This window comes from Durio zibethinus, chromosome 17 (genome assembly GCF_047325235.1).
Source record: "Durio zibethinus cultivar Kanyao isolate XHJ-2024 chromosome 17, ASM4732523v1, whole genome shotgun sequence".
NCBI lineage: Eukaryota > Viridiplantae > Streptophyta > Magnoliopsida > Malvales > Malvaceae > Durio > Durio zibethinus.
In genome coordinates this window covers 23,084,488-23,098,078 of record NC_143178.1, presented here as the reverse complement: position 1 = coordinate 23,098,078, position 13,591 = coordinate 23,084,488, and the positions used below count along the sequence as shown (strand labels likewise).

General features: G+C 29.5%; 2 protein-coding genes across 4 annotated transcripts; both read right to left on the bottom strand.

Moving 5' to 3' along the window:
* Window positions 1–894: 894 nt before the first annotated feature.
* Window positions 895–2,235, bottom strand: LOC111275034 (uncharacterized). Of its 2 annotated transcripts, XM_089745834.1 has the most exons (2): window positions 1,407–2,235; window positions 895–1,337 (listed from the first exon to the last, which is right to left on the bottom strand). In XM_089745834.1, the coding sequence occupies exons 1-2, from the start codon at window positions 1,978–1,980 to the stop codon at window positions 958–960; spliced, it is 954 nt and encodes a 317-aa protein (XP_089601960.1). In that variant the 5' UTR covers window positions 1,981–2,235; the 3' UTR covers window positions 895–957. The 2 variants fall into 2 exon arrangements, with proteins under 2 accessions (XP_089601960.1, XP_022715850.2); XM_022860115.2 differs by having other exon boundaries at window positions 895–2,230.
* Window positions 2,236–8,158: 5,923 nt separating this feature from the next.
* Window positions 8,159–12,040, bottom strand: LOC111283871 (uncharacterized). 2 transcript variants are annotated; one of them, XM_022872522.2, is made up of 3 exons: window positions 11,902–12,040; window positions 9,398–11,807; window positions 8,159–8,678 (listed from the first exon to the last, which is right to left on the bottom strand). In XM_022872522.2, exon 2 carries the CDS (start codon window positions 11,725–11,727, stop codon window positions 9,607–9,609), a length of 2,121 nt encoding a protein of 706 aa, XP_022728257.2. In that variant the 5' UTR covers window positions 11,728–11,807; window positions 11,902–12,040; the 3' UTR covers window positions 8,159–8,678; window positions 9,398–9,606. The 2 variants fall into 2 exon arrangements, with proteins under 2 accessions (XP_022728257.2, XP_022728252.2); XM_022872517.2 differs by having other exon boundaries at window positions 8,159–8,637.
* Window positions 12,041–13,591: the final 1,551 nt, after the last annotated feature.

Genomic DNA, 13,591 nt, shown 5'->3' with positions numbered 1-13,591 from the left:
ATTATTAGTTCAAACCGAATTGAATTACTCAAAATCAAATTATTTTATTTTATTTTTATTAATCAAATTGAATTTAATAATTTTAAAAATTAATCAATCAAATTTAATTATCAGTTTTATTAATTTTTTTGATTAATCAAATAATAAATACATTGAAGTTAAATTATATTTTAAACTCTTAATTTATAATATTTTAAATAAACTAAATAAAATATTCAAATATCAAAATATTATATTAAAAACTTTAATAACTTATAAAATAAAATGATTCATTTCATGTATTTTTTATTTTATATTTAAATTATGTTATATTTCGATTAATTTAATTAATTCAGTTTTCAAATCAAAATTTTTAAAAATTATTTTCATTGATTAATCAAAATTAATTCGATAGCTGACTGATTAATTTCATTAAATTAATTGGGTTGGTTAATTGAGTTAAAACTAAACACCCCTATGGATCATAACCCAAAATATAAAAAAAGAAGTTCCATTTGTCCATGGTAGATATTTTTAACCCTAAGCATATCTAAATTGATTTTTTCTGAGATTTAATATTTCCTTGATCATGGCATGCTAGGTACATTTTGTAATATGAAATTTTCTTTCTTCTTTTTTCAGTATTTAGTTTTGTTTACAGAACATTCATGAACAGTAGTTTCCAAATTCTGATACAAAATATTAGAATTTTAGAAGCGATAAAAATAACTGGAGTATGTAACAGAGAAATTGATTACAATGAAAAATTTTTTTCCTCGTCTGCTTCTTGACTCGATTCTATATTGCATATATGGATCTTTAAATCTCAGAAGTTGCCTGGTTTCTGTTCAAGTAACAGAAATGAATCTTGAATACAAATATTATTTGTATGAATTTATATGTGCAGTCTTCTTCTTCTCTCCCTTCGAAATTCAAGAAAAGAATTGGATGATCCCTGGTTGTTTCTTCCAATGTTTTCTATGGCAGTTCTTCAATATTCTTCAACTCCACATAAGCATTACCATCTTCCTCTGCAATTTCAACCCTGTAAGAGTATCTGCTATCCAGGTCTCTTAAAGAACCTGTCTTGCAGCTTTTGAAGAACATGCAACTCACAACAGTATCAAGAACAATAAATGTGGAGTACAAGTAAGCAATTAAAATCCCTTCTAAAGCTGTTGGAAAGCTGGTCATATTACCAGTGTGATAAGCTCTCACAACCCGGTAATGGAAGAGGGCTTCAATGGCTCCCAGGACCAGACTGACAGGTACTGCCAATGTTAAGGCGGTTGAAGTTCTTCCCCTGATCAGAACACAGGCCTTGAGAATTGCCATATATCCACTGGATCTTTCCATTCCTGATGAAATCAATGCTAAGTTGCATACTATGAGGGCATTGGCAAGAATGATAGAATAAAGAACAGCACCTGCAGCTGACAGGAAGAGGAGCCAATTGGGGGATGAGAATCCAAACCCTTCAAGAAAATTGAAGGCAAAGAATAAAAGGGAGAAAGCTGTTGCATTTGCTGAGACGAGTAAAAGGAAATTGCATATATGGGTTGCCAGGAGAGGCTTGTAAAGGGAACAAACTGAAGAGAAAGAAGGTGGCAAGTTTGGTTTATGTTGGTTGAGAAGTTGAATTATGGAGGATTTGGCTATGAGGAGGAAAGAAAGGGTGAAAGGAAGAGTGAATATACAGGAAGAGATGGTTTGGGAAATCTTCAAACTGAGAATTGTGAAGAAATCTGAGGAAGGAGGGAACCCTGCAGCCTGGAAAAGAATCCTGAGACGATTATGAACTGTTGGCAAGACAGGAGAGGAGGGAACAAACACCTGTGAAAGGAGAATCGAGGCTGAGTAGGGAAAAGCAAGAACTGCAGCTGTTGCTGTCAGGTACTGATAGTTTTGAAGGAAGGTGTAGATTGATTTTCTCAAGATCCTGCTCGCCTTCTCCATCAGAATTCTTGGGCTGTCTTCCATTCCTGAGAGGGAGGAAAGCATGAAATCTGTGTCTTACCAAAGTGCCTCTCTCTATATCAGAGAAGGATTCAAGCAAAGCCTTGATGTCTCCCCTTTTTTAAGTTTTCTTGTACTGCTGTTCTTTTTGCTCTTTTTCTCCCTCCTTTTTATGGTAGTCCAGAGGACTTTGAAAGGAGAGGGTGGGTTTTCAGCAATGAATAAGATTGGCCAACAACTAAAAACTAACAAATTTGCAGAGTTGGAGTTGTTCGGTGATTGTTTATAACAATGAGACTCTTTGGACTCATTGGGTTACCATCTTTGTAATCTCCAATCACCCATGTTAGTTGGCCAATATAAGAACTCAGGGGTAAAAAAAAAAATTAAAATAGGTAATTTTTTATGAATTTATTAAACCCGATGTGTTAGATAAAACTCAAAATTACCATTACACTTAAAAAAATACTAAAAAAAAAAAAGAAGCAAAAGAAACTACTATGACTTAATTTTAACTCTCCTGATAATGCAAAAGAATAGCTTGTTTTTTAGTTCTACAATGAAACTCATTATTATTATATGTATTAATGCTAGTGTTATTCTCATTTATAGAATCTTTAATGGATCTTCAATCATATGATACTTCATACTTTTCATGTGGTTTCAATTTCTCAAGATCAACTTATAAATTTAACAAATATTAAGATTTCTGCCATTTTCAACATCAATTAGAGAAAGGAAAAACTATTGAGGAGATATGATTTTGTCAAATTTAGCAAAAGGGTTTTGACAAAAATAAACTAATAAATTCTATGATGGACAACAAATTAAAATCAAACCCAAAAAAGGAAAAGTATTTGCTAAATTTTACTAATAATATACTTCAAGCCTCTTATTTAGTTATGTTTCACATGGTGGGGGATTGATTCTTTGCTTTCAAGAAAATAAATAATAATAACTATACAAAAGAAAAGGAAATCTTAAATACCAAGATGGAAAGATGGCCTTAGGCTTCATATATTATAAATCTAATAATTATAATGAGAAAAGGACCCCTTCCTCACCCAAATCATATCCTTTCATAAGTGGTCCTCCCTCTTAGTCCCATTGTTCTATACTCTTTTTTTAATCTATAATTAGGTGCTAATTTAATATATCAATCTCATATTTTCATGTATACTATGAATTTTTCAATATCAAATATTAATTGTTACGGTTATGTTAATACGGATTTATATATAAGTAAATATAATTGATTTGTTGAATTTGAAATTTAGATCAATTGGTTCTTACAATTATTTTCTCAAGAAATATATTTAGTAAATTTAAAATTTTAATTTTAATATCTACAATCTCTTTTTTTATTATTAAATAAAACTTTTTATTTTACAAAAAAATAATTAATGTGTTCATGATTATGTAATCTGTAAACAGATAATTAAATTTTTAATTTTAATGATTACGAAATATAGATTGAAATAGGATAATCTTTTAACATATGTATTTCACAACCCTTTAAAATGATATTATAATTAATTAAGTGAATTGTACATTAAGTAATTAATATAAAATTAATGGAAATTAACCTAACCTTAAGTCCATGGGTCCCTAGAAGGTGAGGTATTATGAAGTTGGTGTGTAGTCGTTTTGACCTGGTTAGTTTGGTAAGGGATCCTTCTTTGCATAATAATAATAATAATACTATTATTATTAATATGGCATTTTATATTTATTTTTATTTATGGTTTATATTTGAAAGAGTAGTTGTTTAAGTTGGAAGGAATATAATAAAGGATGATAGCTCCATAGCCATTGTTGAAGGGTCAAAATTATGTTTTAAGTGACTTTCTAACTAAAAAAATATTATTATAATTAATTCATGATTTGCTTTTTATAAAATTAGATCTAACTCGATTTTCAATTAATCAAAAATCAAATTAATTATGGATATTAAAATATTTTAGACCAAAAAAATTATTATAATTAATTTAGAAAATCGTTTGAACAAATGTGAAAAAAAAATCCCTCTTAGCCATAAAAAATTTTGATTTATAATTTTACATATAAAATAGTATAGTTTAAGAAAAAAGAAATTTGAAGTTCAATTTAAAAAAAAAATTGTTGGTGTATATTAATATTCCATCTATCTCATTTTCTTTGTCTACTTTTTTCTTGGAATGTTCCAAAATTATGTTTTTTTTTTTCTTTTTTAAAGATCTAAAATTCTTATTTTTTATATTTTAAAATTATATTTTAATAATTATTTTATTTTTTAACATTAAAAATCATGAAACTTTAATTTTAATATTAAATACGTTAAAATCAAAAATTTTTTAAATTCCGTGAAAGTCAATACTATTCAAATAATTTGAGACAGAAAAAGCATATAATATGCTTTTATAGTTAGCGTAGGTTTTATTAATCAAGTGTTGGTTATGGAATCCATTTGTTAATCATAAAAAAAATTATTAAATGTATTAAATTTTAATTTAATTGATTCATAAAATCATCTTTAAAATTAATATTCAATAAATTTAGTGTTTAAATTTTAATATTTAAATTTAGTGATTATTTGAGTTAATTGAATTAAATCTCATATTCAATGTTTAATCAAATTATTCAAACTCAAATTTTTCCTTTATTTTCAAAAGGATTATCTAAAAAAGAAAATTAATTTTGTTGTTATTATCCTCCAACTTCTGACCTTTGTATGGTATTCCACTTTATGGGTTGTTTGAAGAAAAATTCAAGCAAGGGAATGATGTTTTAGTTGAAATTTTGGCTTTGCTGCTCAAGTAGTTGGAAGAGTAAATTAAGTAACCAAGGAAATTAAAAATAAAGCCTTGAAGTTTGGAAACCCCCCCCCCCTCCATGCAAGATTTTTTTTAATTTTAATGATTAAAATTTAAATTTTGATAATTTTAAATATATAAAAAATTTTGAAGACTTTTTTGTGATATGTTTTATCTTTGATAAAAAAATTTTAAATAAACATAATAAAAAATTATTTCTTCGATTTCGAGTCATTAAATTCTTTATTTTAATATATAATTATAACAAAAAAAAAATTTGAACAGTTTGTCGAGTTAACATAAGAGCTAAAAATGTTAATAGATAAGCTATAAGACAAAGTAAAGTATTCTTTATATTCATCTATGAATTTTTATATTATATCCATCTCTATACTCATATGTAATGAATATTTTAAATCTATCATCATCTCCATCTCTGTAGATATTTAATGAGTATGAGAATCCCTATATTCATAGCGTTTTAAAAAATAAAAAATATAATTTATTTTTTAATTTTTATCTTGTATATTTAAATAATTTTTTATAAATATATATTAATATATATTTTTTAATAATATATTTTAATTTTAATTAATTTAAAATAATAATTTATATTATTTAATAAAAAAATATACTTACTATATATATAAAATACGAGTATGAAATATGTGTTAATTTTTTATTTTATTTTAAATAAAAATTTAAAATTATATTTATCTTGATTATCGTATTTATAATATAATATTTATTTTACTTCTATTCGAATAAAAAATAAAATTTTTTATTAAATAAACTAAGATTTTTATCTCAATCCATTGATTAATTTGTACGAATTGACAAAGTAATCTGCCGAAATAATTAAATTATTGAAAAGTGATGCTTAAGTTGTTAACAAATAAACCAAAAAAACAAATACTTTTCAATGCCTTTCAGCTGTCCCAACTTTTTGCCGACAATTTTATTTTTCTTTTTTTCTTTTCTGAAGCGAAGTTTTATTAAAACCAGTCTAACGAAAAATGAATGAAGCACCGACACTTACATAGGTTGTTAGAACATCCTTTCTACATTTTTGGAAATTACTCAGATTAGGTGTTGCTTAAGTATTTAAAAAGGAACAACATGGAAAATCTCTGTTTTTTTTTTTTTTTCTTTTTGTGATTTGATGAAAAATTTTCACTTTTTTTTTTTTTTTTATATATTTCAAGAGAAACAGAATCTTACGCTAAGAGAGAAGCGAGAGATTAAAGTCGAACCCTTGTCTTGTCTCTTTCTTAAGATATTCTTAGCCTATTTCTTTAATTTGCAAGCAATGATGTCTAATTTAGAATTTTCTGCTTATTTTAATTTATATCACTCAATGATCAGCTAAAGAAGTTATTAAGTTTTTTTTTTTTTTCTTAATCAAAATAAATTTTTAAGTTTTATTTGAATCTAATATCGAACTATTTTAAAAACTAATTTCGGTCATTAAAAACTTTTATTATTCTTTTTTTTCTTTTTGGGAGGGTGGTGTTGTGAGAGATTAAACAACTTGGGAAGTGTTATGCCTAAGTTAACTAATCAACTATCAACTTGATTAAAGTTTGGTTAATACAATTATATTTTGGGGTTATTCCATTAAGGCACGTGTAGACACTCATGTTACTTATTTCGTGGAAATGGTTCGTCATTTATTAAAAGAAGAGTTCGTTTAAGATTTTTTGATAATTTATCGAGACAATCACTTTAAAATTGATTATTTGACATTTAATTTATTTAAAATCATTAAATATAATCTAATTTTATTTAGAATTATTAAATACGATTCATATTTATTGACGTAAATTCTTTTCAAATTTTATTTAAATATCTCATCAATTATTAATTATTTCAGTCAAGCATTGCCTCTTGATCTCATACATAAAGTAATTGAAAACCAAATACATAAGAGAAAATCCTATTTATTACACACTTAGCTTTTCCTTCATTGAAACTTTTTTCAACACTTCATCACTTTCATATCTTTTCCTCCTTCCTTCCTTATCTCAAATACAATATTAATTTGAGTGTTGAAGTGTATCCCAAAATATCAATTTTGACGGCCCTTAATTGTATTTTTTGACTATAAGTTTAAGTTAGTCTTCTTTCTAATCTCACATTCTTCTAACTAAGATAACCCAATAACATATCGACAATAAGCACGAGCAATCTTAAATTTTTATGAAAAATTTTATTAATTTATACAATCATTTTTTAAAAAATATCATTCAACAATTTAGTTTTTGAGGTTTATAATTTATGAAAAAAAAAAGAAAAAAGAATTGCACTAAAATCAAAGTAAGACTGGCCCAAATGATTCCATTGGGTTCAGCTTTCCTAGTACAAAGACAACAAAGGGAATCACATTATTACTATATAGAATATTGAGACTCCTTCACATCTTTATTTGTTAACTTTTAAACCCCCTTTACATCATTGTTTGGCTCTACTTCTCTTTACTTTTGTTAAATATTGAGAAATAAAAGTAATTAATAATGAGAAATGAGGGTAAAATTTTTGCAAATGTTAAAGAAATCAAAGAGAAATTTTGTTTTAAATGTTTGTTTATCTATACAAGAAAAGTTCAAGAATCTAAAGAACAATTTTGAATGATTAATGAAAGTGATCCCAAAACTAAGCTTAATTACAAAGATTGTTCTTTTTCCTAAACAACTTGCTTATCCATTGAATCAAACCCAAAAAGGGAGAGGGAGGGTCAATTTTGTTTAGTATAAAGACCATAAAGCTACTTTTTGCATTACTTTTGGTTGCCTTTCTAGTTTTGAAGAGAATTTCCCTTTTAGTAAAGAATTTGGAAGCTAATTTAAACTTCAATTATGATATTTTTTTTATCATATAAGATATAAAATAATTTAAAATAAATTTAATCAAGTGCAATACATGGATGATAATTTTATTTTTTTATTATTAAAAATTATGAGATTCTAAAGTATCAAACTACTCAAGTCATTTTCCCTTCAATTTTCAAATGGATTATCTTTAAAAATAAAATAGTGGTTGTTAATTGTAATTGTCCTCCAACTTATGGTTTAAAAGAAGGATTCAAGCAAGGAATTGATGTTTTTTTACATGAAATTTTGAGTTTACTGCTCAAATAGTAGGAAGAGTAACATAAGTAGACAAGGAAATTATAAACAAAAGTCTTGAACTTGAAGTTTGGAATTTTTTTTTTACCCACACACATGCAAGAGAGGAGTAGTAGGGTTCAATTGAAGTTTTTGCCCCAACCCTAATCTCCATTAAGCTCAAGTAGCCTAAAAATAATATATATTTGCATTTAATGATTTAGATAATGAGCATGTAAAATCCCTATACGCAAGATTTATATTTCAGCAACTCATTCAATCAGAACATCTAGAAAAGATGGGCAAAAAGGTTAAAGAACAAGAAGCTTGAATAAAAATCTTTCTTATATACAAAGTCACTTTGTACAATCCTCAAGGCTCTAACAATGGCATTGCTCAAACCAAATGGTTAGTATTCTACATCCCTCTTCAAAAATTGCATGGTTAACATAATGGTACACTAAAACTAACCCAAAAAAGAAAAAATGGGGGGCAAAAATGATACAACCAACCAACAGAAAATAAACATCAGCAGCAACATCCTCAACTAAATACTATTACATCACATTCAAACTTTTTAAGTTCTGAAATAATCTACCACATCTCAGACCTAAGAAATTTCAAGCCATAACATCATCCACAACATGGGTTTCATCAAGTGTTGATTAACTAAAACATAAAGGCAAAAGAAAGCTAAAAACTTATACGCTTGATTTCCACTTCTACATGAATGCCGGCAAAAGGAAACACCATCTACTGTCGTCTCTCTCACTGAGATCATCTCCATCTCCACGATACCCATATTTCTGCTCAACAGCTTCAAATGTCAAGATCAAATACCTTCAAGCTACATATATATATATATATATATATATATATATAAAAGAGTAACAATTATATTAGGAACCATGTTCTTAAAAAATAAGACAGACTATAATCACAGTAATTGCCTTTGAACATCAATAGTAAACTTGAGAAATGCACAATAAAATAGGTTCTAGTACTTGACCCAGTAATAATGAATGTTTGCTTAACTCAATTAACAAACATAAGATAGCATACTGCAAAGGTCAAACCTTTAAGCAAATCAGAAAGTAAACATCAGGAAGATAAGTTTTGCATCTTATAGCCAGAAAATTCATTCTTGGCAAGCAACAGCGCATAAAAAGGAGAAAGGCAACAACCATTAATTCCCTAATCATATATTAAAATGACTCAGCACCTACTTTAAATCTTTTATGATAAGGAAGAAATGCATGTAAAACAAGGGAACTATTATGTTGAACTCAACACAAGTCATAATGAGCACATAGAACATTCCTAATCTAACGAAGATAGCAGAAAAATGAATAAAGACCAACATTACATGAATATTAGCTAGCCTACTGCAACATTTTGAGATCTTCAATGATTTAGATAATGAAATGTACGAGTAACTTTGTTACATATGCATACAAAAACAATTATTACACAATCCCACATGTTCAGAGAAAAAAATTAAAGGATATTTTATTGACAATGCGGTACTCAGATATATGAGTAGAAAACCACAGATAAGGAACTTACTTCTTTCATGAAAAATTGAGACTATACTCCAAGGGAAGAGAAGCGATCAACAAATTCGGGCAATGAACTAAGAATGGCTATGAATTGATGACCACAATACCAACAGTTTGAAGGAGACATCAAAAGAGAATGATGAAACTTTCTGCAGTTACTGATTTTTTTATTATTTTTCTAACATATTGTTTCAGCTATAAGAAGCATCACGTAAGTCACTCTGAGGTAAGCCGTCGCCTCTTCCCATAATCAGCATCTCTAGATCTTGATCGATGCTCCTCCTCCTGTGATAATCGTGACTTGCTGTGAGTCCTTGATGACCGTCCCCTATCCCAATCATCATCATGCTCTGGTTCACGGTCCCTGTACCTATGATTATCTGCATATCTGTCTCTGTCTTCCCTATATCGATCCCTATCCCTGTCCCGATCACGTTCTCTATCACGATCGCGGTCATGATCTCGAGAGCGCTCCCTATCTCTGTCATGCTCCCTATCATGATCTCGACCAATGTCTCTATCATCCCGGTGCCTTCTTTCTGGCCAATCATGGCCATGGCCCATATCCTTCTCCCTAGGCATGTCCCTATCATACCCTGGTTCTCTATCATCACGAAACCTTCTTTCAGATGAACCAGACCACTCCCTTTCTGAAGCTCTATCTTTTTCTTTCATGGGGTTTTGCCAACCTCCTCTATCATGACTAACTTCGCCATATTGATGGTCAGATGCAACTTCCTCCCCATAACTAGACTCTCCAGCTCTCCCACCACCATGCTCATCTCCACCCCATCCTCCCATGCTGGGATCTGACCACATTCCCATATTAGGCCCGTCAACACCACTTGTGGGCAACATGCCCATACCATTCATGGGCATACCTCTTCCAAAAAATGCAGGGTTAACATGAGGAGCCACTCCAGGCAAACCAACTCCTCCAACAGGAGGGAACGAAGGTAAAATCCCTGAAAATGGAGGCGTTAGAGCACCAGGAAAGCCTCCATAACCGCCCATTCTTCCCATGGGTCCACCGAAAACAGGATCAAAACCTTGACCCATCATAGACTGTGGGTGCATGAGAGGAGGCGTCGCACCAATACCCTGTCCAAATCCATTTCCACCATTTCCCATGATACCTCTACCACCCATCCCACCAGCCCTATTCCTCATAGGACCAACTGGCCCTCTATTTCCCATACCCTGAGCATTGCCTCTTCCCCAATTCCCTCTGCCATAACCTCTATTATTTTCCCCACCTTGATAATTCCCTCCAGTTTGAATGTTATTGGCAGCAGTCTTGCCTCCAGCATCATTAGGGCCCCTCCTAGCTTGCGAAAGAGCAGACTGTGCCATCGGTTGATTCCTATTTAATTGAGCCTCTCCCATTTTCTTAACAGTAAATGGTGATGCAAAGGCAACAACACAAGGCCTTCCATTAAACATATGCCCATTCATTCCCTCCTTACAAGATGTGGCTGCGGCTGGATCATAAAATTCAACCTGACAATACCCTTTTGACTTCCCACTTGCTTTCTCATCAAAAAACTTAACTTCCTTCACGGGCCCATACTTGCACAACTCTGACTCCAGTTCAGCATCTGTTGTCCACCAGTGCAAGTCTCCAACAAACAATATCGTCCCACCACCTCCACCACCACTTGCACCAACACCAGGACCACCAACACCCACATTTCCACCCCCATTCCCAATCATAGGACCACTGCCACCACCGCTGCCAGCAACACCATTGACACTCCCAACCCCTACTCCTCCTTGCCTCATAAAACCGTCATTCTCAACACTCCCCACATTCCCTACACTATGTACCTGCTGTCCCCTACCACCTACAACACCTAAACTACTATTATTATTCCCGCTCTGCCCCGCAGCCATCTCACTCAACTTACTTGACTCCTGCGCTAATTCAACCCTAAGCCCAGCCCCACCACCACCAATGCCCACGCTAGGTCCCTTCACATCAACACCAGCACCACCACCTCTAAACCCTTGACTCTCATAAGAAACCCTAGAATCCCCTCTTTCACCACCACCAGCAACCCCAGGAATTGAAACACCAGATTCCGGTGCACCCATTGGTGACCCACCAACTTTCCCACCGCTATTATTATTTGCACTATTCTTAGTTTCCTCGTTTCTAAACCCTAAAGCTTCGTTTTTTCTTAAAGACTGAAGAAACCCTTCACCAACATTAACATCATTGTAAAGATCTTCATAATCATCATCTTCTTCTCCTAAAAAACCCTCATCAGCAACGGCCGAGATCGCTTCGTTTCTATGGAACTGATCCATCTGATCCCCTCCCTCCCCTTCATCCATCTTTTTCCCTCAAAATTTCCAAAAGAAATATATATATTTTCTCCTTAACTAATTTCAAAGCTTTGAGCTTTTTCTGATTCCTGGAAATAAAAGAAAAAAAAAAGTCCTAAATTTAACAAAATTGAATAGAAAATCTGAAATTAGAAAGAGAATTTGGGGATTTAGTGATCTTACCAGTGTCGTTGAAGTGAGAGACCAAAGAGGGAAAAGAGAGAGTAGGAAGCGAAACCCTAATCCTGAAAGTTTGCGAAATTCCATGGGATTTTTTTTATTTTTTTCTGAAATTTCCGTTTTACTAATGGTAGAACGCTAACATGCAACGCAGTGTACATTGCGCCTTTTTTAATTATTAATTTACCCTTCACCCCAACTTCTTTATATATTTTTTTACCAAATAAAATATTAATACATTATTTTTTTTTAATTCGTAATTTTTAAATATTAATTTTAATATCATATTAACGGATTAAAAAAAATCCATTGCGCTGTTATTTTGATTTCGTAGTATTTCATGTCATCCAGTTGTATTAGATTTTGATGCAAATTTTCATTTTTGTGAAAAAATTATTAAAAATCTTCTTTTTTCATAACTTTTTAAGCTTCAGTTAGTTGATTTTTTTTTTTTTTTACTTTTGTTCTTTACTTCTTATTTTCAATTTATTTTTTATGAAAAATAAATACATAAATCAACCAACTAAAGTCTAATACAAGAATCAAATAAATAGTAAAAAAAATTTTTTGTGGTCTCGGCAAAAAAAAAATATTGTGGAAAAAAAATACATGAATCAAATAAAGTTTTAATCATTATTTAATTAAATTCAGCGTGAATTGTGTATTTTTTTTTTTTTAACAATCCAATGAGAGTCCGAAATTAATTAAAAATATATTTCTCAAAAAAAAAAAAAAAAAACTTTGTACTAGAATCGAGCTAATCCTAGCCCACTGGCACCATTGGGTTCAGCTATTATTAAGACAACCGATGGGCTCATATTATTATTATGGAATATAAAAAAAAATCCTTCACATCTTTGATTTTTTTTAAGTGCAATATGATATAAAAAAAATTTGTTAAATGTCATTTTTTAATAAATTAAAAATTAAAAATTTAATTATTAAATTTATTTAATATTATTTTAAAAATAATTATGTTAATTAATTAATTAATTTTCAAACTTACATCTTTGATATCTTTTGCCTTCTACTTGCCTTTATTTTTGTTAAATATTGAAAATAAAACTAATTAATAATGACTAATGAGAAATGTCAAAGAAATCAATAATTTTTTTTTGCAATTCTTTTTTTTTTATATCTTAAGCTACAATATTTTTTTATAATAATAATAATAACTTTTGCAATCTCAAAGACAAAAATTTTTATATTTTTTAGGACTAATTTTCTTCTGTCTATTTAATGTTTTCCCTTATTAAATGTGAGTATTCGTACAAAAGTTTTATAATAGATTTGATGATTTATATATTTATATTATATAAAATACTAAAATTTATAAATTTATATTATATTTTACATAAAAATTATATGTTATAATTTATATCGATATAAAAATATAAAAAAATAATTTTTTATTTTATTAAATTTATATATAATTATTATTAAAATTTTAAATCACATATATATTTTTTTATATCGTATCATTGTATCATATTTTAAATTATTAAATTTACTTTAAAATTTGCTACACTAGCTCCATGATCCCAATTACCATATACTTCATAATTGGACCGCAAAATTATCAATATGACAATAAGATGTAGCCAATTTTATGTTAGATTAAACTAGTTAATCTTAATATTTATATTATTTATTATTTATTTTTAAATTATTATTTTCATGTTATGGTTTTTTA